At 41.9% G+C, this 10,958-nt stretch overlaps 1 protein-coding gene across 1 annotated transcript; it reads left to right on the forward strand.

Annotated features, from left to right (window-relative positions):
* The first annotated feature begins 211 nt into the window (after positions 1-211).
* On the forward strand, positions 212-1,135 carry LOC149768237 (uncharacterized). Its single transcript, XM_089927836.1, has one exon. It carries the CDS (start codon positions 212-214, stop codon positions 1,133-1,135), a length of 924 nt encoding a protein of 307 aa, XP_089783962.1.
* The last annotated feature ends 9,823 nt before the right edge of the window (positions 1,136-10,958 follow it).

Consider the following 10,958-nt stretch of genomic DNA (forward strand, 5'->3'; position numbering starts at 1 on the left):
TGTTGATATGAAGTAATGGATGAGGGCCATTGCTGATGAACTTACTAAGCTTGGTGCATGAATGAATGATTTGGAATCACCAAGCAGACTCAAACCTTTGAGGGGGCGGATGTTTGAAGAAGGAGAAGAAGAGGAGTATTCGGATGGAAGAAGTAATGGAAGGAGGCAAAGAGATGAATCAAGAAAAGACAGTCATTTGGGAAGTATTAAGATGACAATCCCTGCATTCCAAGGTAAAAATGATCCTGAATTATATTTAGAGTGGGAGAGAAAGGTTGAACATGTGTTTGAATGTCATAATTATTCTGAGGAGAAGAGGGTTAAACTAGCCATTGTTGAGTTCCATGATTATGCTAGTATTTGGTGGGATCAAATTGTGACTAGTAGATGTAGAAATGGGGAGAGGCCTATTGGTACATGGGATGAGATGAAGGCTGTCATGAGAAAAAGGTTTGTACCCAGCCACTACTATAGAGATTTGCACAGGAAATTGCAAAGTCTAACTCAAGGCTCCATGAGTGTGGAAGATTACTATAAGGAGATGGAAATAGCCATGATTAGAGCCAATGTTGAAGAAGACCGAGAGGCAACTATGGCTAGATTCATTGGAGGTTTAAAGAAGGAGATAGCTGATGTGGTAGAATTGCAACATTATATAGAGATGGAGGATTTGCTGCACAAAGCTATTCTAGTGGAAAGGCAATTGAAAGCTAAGAGTACTTCCAAATTTACTACTAGTTCTTCATGGAGATCGAATTGGCAAAACAACAAATCTGTGTCAAAGCCAAAAGAAGATGCAAAGGCCAAAAATTCGATTGCTGCACCTAAAGGTAAAATGGAAACTAATTCATCATCTAGATCTCGTGATATCAAATGTTTCAGGTGTCAAGGAGTTGGACATATTGCTTCTCAATGTCCAAATAAAAGAGCCATGATACTGCTGGATAATGGAGACATAGAGAGTGTGAGCTCAAGTGATGAGACATGCCACCATTGGAGGATTGTAGTGATGTTGAAGTTGCTGAACCTGTTGTTGGAGATGTGCTTGTTACTAGGCGTGCTCTCAACATGCAACCTAAGGCGGGTGGTAATGAGGAGCAACGTGAGCATATATTTCATACGAGATGCCATATAAACGACAAAGCATGTAGCTTAATCATTGATAGTGGAAGTTGTACTAATGTTGCTAGCACCTTGTTGGTTGAAAAATTGAGTTTGCCCACATTAAAGCACCCTAATCCATATAGACTTCAGTGCCTGAATGATTGTGGATACATAAGGGTGACTAAGCAAGTGATGATTTCATTTTCCATTGGTAAATACAAGGATGAAGTTCTTTGTGATGTGGCACCTATGCATGCTGGACATCTACTTCTTGGGCGTCTGTGGCAATTTGATAGAAGGGTTTTTCATGATGGGTACAAAAATAGATACACTCTTGTTATGAACAATCACACCATTGTTTTAACACCTTTCCAACCAACTGAGGCCTATGCTGATCAAATCAGAATTACAAGAGAGTGTAAGTTGAGAGAGGAGCAATTGAGCATTCAAGAAAAAGAGAGGAAAGATAAGAAAAATGAGAGTGAGCAGAAAAAAGAAAAGAATAAATCAGAATCCAAAGAAGAGAAAAAAAAGAGAGTGAGTGCATTTGCAAGCAAAAGAGAGGTTGAGAGTGCCTTGTTAGCAAAAGAGCAGCTACTTGTGCTCATACACAAGGATGTTTATTTCACTAACGAACTCAATTCTTCTTTGCCTATGGTTGCTTCTTTGTTACAGGAATTTGGTGATATTTTTCCAGAAGAAATTCCCCATGGATTACCTCCTACAAGAGGTATTGAGCATCAGATTGACTTAATTCCAGGTTCTTCAATCCCAAATAGACCAGCCTACAGAATAAGTCTAGAGGAAGCAAAAGAAATTCAAAGGCAAGTAGATGAGTTGCTGCAAAAAGGATTTGTGAGGGAGAGTCTTAGCCCATGTTCTGCTCCTGTGATCTTGGTTCCGAAGAAAGATGGGACGTGGCGCATGTGTACGGACTGTCGAGCCATAAATAAAATCACTGTAAAGTATCGATATCCTATCCCTAGATTAGATGATATGCTTGATAAATTGCATAGTTCGTGTGTGTTTTCTAAAATAGATTTGAATAGTGGATACTATCAAATTCGCATGAAAGAAGATGATGAATGGAAAACAACTTTTAAAACAAAATATGATTTATATGAGTGGATGGTGATGCCATTTGGCTTATCTAATGCACCCAGCACCTTCATGAGGTTAATGAACCATGTTTTGCGTTTTTTCATTGGAAAATTTGTTGTAGTGTATTTTGATGATATTTTGATTTATAGCAAAACCTTAGATGAACATGTTAATCATTTGCATGTTGTTCTTAATGTTTTGAGAGAAAACAAATTATATGCTAATCTTAAAAAGTGTTCATTCTTCCATGAATCTGTTGTGTTTTTGGGTTTTGTTTCATTGGAAAATTGTGAAAGCATTCTCAAATACTTGAGAAGGACTAGAGATGTTTTTCTGATTTATGGAGGATCAGAATTGAAACTAGAAGGCTATTCAGATTCTAGCTTTTAATCTGATCCAGATGATAGCAAGTCAATCTCTGGATATATCTTTACTTTGAATGGTGGGGCTGTGAGTTGGAAAAGTTCCAAACAGCAAACTGTAGCTGACTCAACTACTGAGGCAGAATACATAGCTGTTAGTGAAGCTGCTAAGGAAGCAGTCTGGATGAAGAAGTTCATCACAGAGCTGGGTGTAGTTCCTGAGATTGCCGGACCACTCCCAGTTTATTGCGATAACACTGGAGCTGTTGCACAGGCTAAGGAACCAAGGTCTCATCATAGATCCAAGCACATTTTGAGACGCTTCCACCTTGTTCGAGAGATAATCGAAAGACAAGACGTCAAGATTGAACGAGTAGACACAAAGAACAATATAGCAGACCCATTTACTAAAGCTCTACCACAGCAGCAATTCAATCGTCACCTCGATTGTATGGGGTTAAAATATAAGGGCGATTGGCTTTAGTGCAAGTGGGAGATTAAAAGAGTAGATGCCCTATAAGCCAATCATTTGATGGGTTTCTCTTTGTAATCCTCCAAATCATGTACTTTGACACTCGATATATATCAATAAAGGCATTGTGTTTCATCATTTGCTGCTTATCTTTTTTTATTATTGGATGATGAACCCCATAAATTAGGACATTGGTTTTAGGGTTATGATGAGATCATACCAGTGAGACCTAAAATCCTAAAATCCTAATTGAGAATATTCCCAGTCAAATTGGTATATTGAGTCGGGGATCAATATTACCGGAAAGACTGGCACAGCTTATGTATGCTCAATGTAGAGGGTGATTGATCTCACAATCACTTGTGTGAGACACTAATACAAAGATGTGGGTGCTCATTAGAGGAATGAGTTCACTGAAATGACCAGCCATGAGAACATCTTATGGATGCTTACTTAATTATCAAAAGATGGTTCTCATAGTGGGAGTTGTGCAAGTGATCCTTAGACTTGAGATCACCATGGTACCTTGTGCACTTGAAGCTATGTTTTGGTTTACCCTCATTCACGACATTGCGTTGTGTATAGGGTATTCTGGATATGGTGGATTTTGTACGAAGGTTGTGAGTAGGTCAACAAGGAATCAGTCACTTCTAATAAGAGAAGGTAACATCCTACTTACTCTAATCTTATGATGATTCAAGAAGCCTTTGATCAAAGCAAAATGAATATTAGAAAGAGTTTCTAATATTTCATTATTTGAATTATCATATAAAATATTGAGAGAGACATGAATAAGTGATTGAGTTTGATACTGATCCATACTCATGCACTTATTCAGGATGTAGTATGACTGAGGGATTGAATTGTACAGTAACTTGCCACTGAAGGGTATGTTTGGATTTGTCCAATACATTCCTCATCTTTCGGGTAGACGTGATACGTTGCTAGACGTCAATCATGTCTTGTGGGTTGATCGGATCAAAGAGTTTGATTAGATCAAAGCATCAGAAAGGTTCTGATTGCTAAGTCAGGTTTAGCACTAAATTGAACCTAAATTGGATTAGAGGTATTCTAATTAGGTTAGGTCAACTTGCACCTGCACCTACTGCTGGCTAAGGAACCCAATGGGTCACACACAAGGGAATTGATCAAGGGTCTAATTGGATTAGATCATGTTTGCAAGATGAACATGCTAGCACATGTTGCAAACCCTAGCTCCTGATTCAAATTAAATTCGAATCTGATTCTTAGGTTAGGTTGATCTAATATGATTAGATCATGACCTAATATGGATTAGCCAAGAGTTGGAACCCATTTGGCTTTAATTAGACCTAATTTGATTAGGTTTAATGTTTTCTTTATTTTGGTTAAACCCAATTGGATTGGGTTTGATAGGGCCTTCACTTCTGGACCATTGGATCGCTTCCTGGATGAAGAATTTGGTCCACTGGTTGGCGCCTTCATCTGGACCATTGGATGGATTCCTGGATGAAGGATCTGGACCATTAGTCAGCGCCTGAATCTGGACCACTGGATGGCTCTCTGGATGAAATATCTGGACCATTGGTCAGCGCCTGAATCTGGACCACTGGATGGCTCTCTGGATGAAAGATCTGGACCGTTCCTCAGCGCCTGAATCTGGACCATCGATGATGGCATCTTGCTTCTGGACCATTGGATGGCACCCTGGATGATGATGCCTTGATCTGGACCATTAGATGGTGCCTAGATCTGGACCATTGGCTTTGGTTCACTGCATTTGGGCCCTTGGATCATCAGGATTTAAGAGGGAGACATAAGAAAGAAGTTGATACACCCTTCTCCTTAGCACCCCATCATGATGGGATGCATCTCTTGGCACATGCCTCATCATGATGAGGTGTGTGGATCGGATGCATCCCTTTATGATGCATCCCTCCATCTCTTATAAATAAGGAGGTGCCTTGGGGTTCTAAAGATCATCCAAGAAAAAGCCTCTCCTTCTCTCTTCCTTATCCCTTCTTTCTTACAAGCCTCTCTCTTTTGTCCTAACCCAAGACAAGAGGGTCTTCTTTAGGACAAAAATGCTAGTGAATGTTTTAGAGGTAGAAAGGAAGAAGGAAGTGAAGGAAAATCAGCCAATTAAATCCTTTGGAAGGATTGAATAATTAGAATCAAGTTTTGGTGGAGCTAGAGTCTTGAACCCATTCCTGTGTGGATCAACATCGGAGGGTGAACATTTGGGCACCTTAGGACATCTTCAGACATATTGGATATAGCGTGATAGGTATTCTTCTATACCAAGATTATATTTTCTACATTATTTGGTTATACTATTAAGGCGATCTTGGCTTATTAGGGTTTCATATAACGGGTTTTATAAGAAAATTTTATAATCCCATATCTTCCGCTGCGCCCTAGGGCACTGGGAAACCCAACAGTATAGAGGTATGATAGGATCTTTATTATATCTCACTGCAAGTAGACCTGATATCATGTTTAGTGTATGCATGTGTGCTAGATATCAATCTAATCCTAAGGAATCATATTTAATTGCAGTTAAAAGAATTTTTAAATACCTAATAGGAACAAAAAATATAGGTTTATGGTATTCTAAAAAATCTAGCCTAAACTTAATAGGGTATACAGATTCAGATTTTGCTGGTTGTAAACTTGATAGAAAAAGCACCAGCGGGTCATGTCAATTCTTAGGAGAAAATTTAATCTCATGGTTTAGCAAGAAACAAAACTCGGTTGCATTATCTACAGCTGAAGCCGAATATGTTGCTGCCGGGAGTTGTTGTGCTCAAATCTTGTGGATTAAACAACAACTTGAAGATTATGGCATTAATTGTGATAATACAAGTGCCATTAATCTAACTAAAAATCCAATTCAGCACTCAAAAACTAAACATATTGAGATAAGACATCACTTCATAAGAGATCATGTACTGAATAGTGATGTGACACTTCAATTTGTTTGCATTGATGATCAATTAGCTGATATCTTCACAAAACCCTTGAGTGAAGAGCGATTCTGTGTACTTAGGAGAGGATTAGGAGTGATTGATCCATCCTAGTGATATTCTCTTCTAATTCATTGATTTTGGTGATGATTAGCTTGTGTTAAATATAGAGTTTCTCATCTATGATCATCAATTCAGATCACAAACTTTTTGATTATCCCTTGTTTGGCACGAAAATAACATGATTTTTGGGTGCGTGCCAGAGTTCGAGTCGACTCGGATACATTTTAGAGTCGGCTCATGAAGGAGTCGACTCGCACATAGATAGGAGTCGACTCGAGGTCGATGGCAGCATAGGGGGAGTCGACTCGCATATATTTTGGAGTCGACTCGAGGTCGAGTCGACTCGCGACTTACTGGAGTCGACTCGAGGTCGGAAATCCGATGTTTTAACCCTAATCGAAGCGTTCAATCGACACTTCTATTCACCGCCGCCACTGTTCAAGAAACCTAGAGTCGTCTCCGACCTCGTCTCCGACCTCCATTAGGGCATTTCCGTCGAGTTTCCCTCCGTCCCTCGTGTCCTTTCCTCCTCCCTAGGTCTAGGATGCCTCGAAAAGTTATTGTCCCGAGCCGAAAAAGGCCCCAACCCGCGAGCGGTACCGAGCGACGGTCAAAGGCTCGGAATGATCCCGTGAGGCCACAACCTCCGGTTTCTTCCCCGCCGAGGCCGGTTCCCTCGCATCTGTGCGCCGGGAAGGCGGTCTCCACTGGGAGATATGTCAACTTCGACTTCCTCTCCCGGGAAGGCTTTACCCTAGGGCATAGGTTAAGGGCTCAAGGACTAGAAAGGTTTTGTTCCCTTGATCTCCCTACTTACCCGGGGTTAGTTAGGAAATTCTACGGTACAGTAGCTAGGGGTAATGGTGGGATACAGGGGACCGTAGCGGGTGTCCCTTTATTTATTTCGGAGGATTTCATTGCTCAAGTCCTCCATCTTCTCCAAGTAGGAGTGTTTTCCTCTCACCCAGCAGATAGGACTGAGGCCCTTACGGCAATACTAGGGAGTCCACCTCAGTCCCCCCTAGACGAGGTGTCTGCAAATCAGCTATCAGCTGAAATGCGGCTCCTCTTGAGTATCATTTCTAGGACCCTTTTCCCTAAGACAGGCCGTTTTGATTTTGTATCTGAGAGGGACCTAGCCCTTATGTTCTACATCCTTCAGGATACTCCAATTAACTTTCCAAAACTCATTTACAAAATACCTATGTGAGCCTCTAGACAAACCAAGGCTTACTCTTCCCTACGGCATGCTCTATACCTTGATCTTTAGGGAGCTAGAGGTCCCCATTCCTGAGGGGGAACCCTCTCGCTCACTGCGATACACAGATCGCATGGGTGAGGGGACTCTACACAGGATGGATTTCCATAAGGTTGAGGGAGTCTGGGTCCGGAAACCATCCTCTTCCACACCTTCTGACCCTACTACTCGACACTCCCCCAGCCCTAATCATGACTCTGATTTTCCCACCTATCCCTCCGCTTCAGCACCATCTACTTCAGCCGGACCCTCCACTGCACCACCTACTCAACCACTAGAGGTCCGGATATCACCTGAGCAGCTCCGGGAGTTGCGACAGGAGATCGTGAGGGATCTTCGGGACGACCTACTGAGGGAGCTCCGAGGTCCAGCGACTGCTCCCTCTACTGCGTTGGTTCCATCATTGGCAGCCGTGACCGAGATGACGGCTCATCTGAGGGAAGAAATCTACAATGTAAGAAGCCTAATTCAAGCCCAATTTTTAAATATGAGTGATGTCACGAGTAATACAAGAAAGATGCGAGATGACATTCGACAGGACCTAGGCAGCCAGAGTCAGGGGGCCGAGCGTCTAGCCAATGTATTGATCTTCAAGTTGGATACCCTACAGGAGAATCTGACTGAGCTTACCTCGATCCAGAGTAGGGCCACCTCGGAGATCATAAAGCAGCTAGGAAACATTACAGATGGGATCAGTTTAATTATGCAACAATCTAGACTGAGCAAGGGAGCCACATCCTCCACCACAAAGAAATCTTAGTGTAGCTTGCTTTTTCTTTTTGATATGTACTTACTTCTCTACTTTTGGATGTATCTACAATTGTACTTAAACTTACATCAATACAATGAGTAGACATTTTTTCTTCCAAATTGTGCAAATTTGATCTCTAACTGCTTGTATGATGTGCTTTCTGCCTTTTTCCTATGATGACAAAAAGGGGGAGAAAATATATTGAATAGACATGTAAAGGGAATCAATAAAAAGAAAACTTTTAAAACACAAAATAATTTGTTCTAAGTGGATTCGATACCTCGAGGCTCATTATCTCTCTGTTGGGGCTCCTAAAGGAGTAATCTCCAGAATCTATTCAAGGGATATTCGGAGATTAGTTGAATCATACTCAAGAACAAATTGGCAGATTTTTCCTCTAAAAACCAAAAATTTAAGTTCAAAAGCTTCAATACACTAAAAGAAAATTTCAGAGAATCTAAACAAAGTTGAATGCATGTGTTGAGGGGGAGAATCTGAAATCTTAAGAAAGCAAATTCATTAAATATATATAAGCCAAATAATTGATTGCATGACATGAAGGCTTATATAATTTCAAATGAAAGGGGGAGCTTTAACTTCAAAATTTACTGTTTCACACCTTTCAGTTTTGGATAAATTAAATGACTAGACACTTGAATTCATTTTAGAACTTTACTATAAATCTACTTTTTGGTTGAGCAATTCGCTTTACAAATACTCAATGTTTTGTCATCATCAAAAAGGGGGAGATTGTGGAGTGATTGATTATAACCCTATTTGATTTTGATGAGCTCAAAGCATTTGAGTATATCTTAAGTTATACTAATGAATTCAATCTAGTGTTTCAGTCAAATACTTGTAAATTTATGGTTAAGTATCTCAAGATTTGGTTCAATACATTTTGGATAAGTAAAGAATTCAATTTGAACCAAAGTCTGAGACTCGAGTCGACTCCGGGATATTACGAGTCAACTCCAAGCGTATCAGAAGCACTGGCACAAGCTCGAGTCGACTCCTGTACATTACGAGTCGACTCCGACTGAGAACAGACAGACGGACAGAAAGTTCATCTCAGAACCTGTCAACGAGTCGACTCCGATGCTTGCCGAGTCGACTCCAGCATAGTACGAGTCGACTCCAGGGAGTAACAGACAGAAACACAGAGAAGCTATTTTGGACTCTGAGAGCCGAGTCGACTCCCGAAGAACTCGAGTCGACTCTGATGGTTGGCAGGTCGACTCCTAAGGAAGCGAGAGTCGACTCCCAGAGAAATACAAGGCAAAAAGTCAGAGAGCCAATTTCGGACACTGAGAGCCGAGTCGACTCCCGCAAAGTTCGAGTCGACTCCGAGGCAGCGCAACCCCAAAGATAGAAGACGGTATTTTCGTCTCTGAGAGGCGAGTCGACTCCAAGACAGTTCGGGTCGACTCCAAGGCAGCGCAACCCCAAAAGACAGAAGACTGTTTTTCGGATACTGAGAGCCGAGTCGACTCCGAGACAGTTCGAGTCGACTCCGAGACGGCACAAGTCAACAGACAGAAGATCGGGAGTTCGGGCTCTGAGTGCCGAGTCGACTCCCAGAATATCCGAGTCGACTCGAGTGAGCAAATTTGAAAGCAACTTCTCTGGATTCCTTAGAACGAGTCGTCTCCAAAAGTGCCATGTCAGCTCCAGACATTAGGGAGTCGACTCCAGGTTCAGTCGAGTTGACTCCAAGTCAAGACAGCACTTTAATTCAAATCCAGAACAGTTGCCGAGCCGTCTCCAGAAAAGCATGAGTCGACTCCTGCAACAGGCGAGTCGACTCCAGATCGCGCGAGTCGACTCCGATCCCAACGGAAACATTGTCAGGAGTTGCAGAATGTGCAGAACGGCTAGAATATTGGGTCTAACGGCTAGTTTTCATGGGGAATGGCTTAAATAGCCACAGAGAACTGTAGCAAGGTAGAGAAGTGACATTCCATTCAAAGAAAACAAGTAATCTCCACCTACCAAAGGATTTCAAAGGAAATACACGTGAAAGAAGGAAGAGAGGCATTAAACTCCATCCAACCAACTCTTCCCAGCATTCAAGAAGTCTCCATCAGTCATCAAGTCTTCGAGACATTCAAGAGGAGACCCCAAGTTTGAGAAGCCCTCCTCTACATCTTCATAAATCTGTTTGAGGGCTCTTAACTTCTCTCTTGTTATTAATCACTGAATATCTGCTTGTTAAGAAGCTTCCTTTTTCTGTCTGTTTTTCAAACCATTTGTTTCTTACTTGATTCAATCAGGGGATTGAATCAAGGGTGTTAAGGTTTGTTGGTGAGCCTAGGTTGAAACCAACGGTGTAAGGGTTTGATTGTGATCCCGGGAAAACAATCGGGTGGTTCTAGTCTGTGAGCCTGGGAAAACCGATTGAGTTCGTTGTGATCTCGTAAAACAACAAGTTGGGTTGTGAACTTGTAAAACAACCAGCTGTAATCCGAGGGGTTATAGTGAATTCCCAAGTGAGGCTTGGGGAGTGGACGTAGGAGCAAGGGTTAACTCCGAACCACTATAAATTTGCTTGTGTTCGTGATTGCTTTATTATCTCTTACTTTTCCTTCATCCACTGCATTTAGCATCTAATTAATCTACTCGAAAAAAGATTTAATTAGTTACTCACAAAGCGTTTAATTGCAATAATTATTTAAAAACCCAATTCACCCCCCCTCTTGGGTTGTCTATCTGGGCAACAACGGAGGACTGGTCGCCGGCGGATTTGGTCGCGGGATCGTCGGTTGGTGGCCACGGGATCAACGGGGAGACGCCGGGATTTCGACGCGGCTTGATGGCGGAGCTGGATCTCGGCTGCGGGCTACGTCACAGGCGGAAGACAAGGCGGAGATGCTGGTTACGGGATCGTCGCCGCGGACGGTGG

The sequence above is a fragment of the Phoenix dactylifera genome, chromosome 2, assembly GCF_051530095.1.
Source record: "Phoenix dactylifera cultivar Ajwa chromosome 2, Ajwa_hap1_PhDact_Kaust_v1.1, whole genome shotgun sequence".
Lineage (NCBI taxonomy): Eukaryota > Viridiplantae > Streptophyta > Magnoliopsida > Arecales > Arecaceae > Phoenix > Phoenix dactylifera.

What these genes read in the sequence shown, in the direction of transcription:
- LOC149768237 (XM_089927836.1), top strand. Translation starts at nt 212, where the DNA reads ATGACAATCCCTGCATTCCAAGGTAAAAATGATCCTGAATTATATTTA.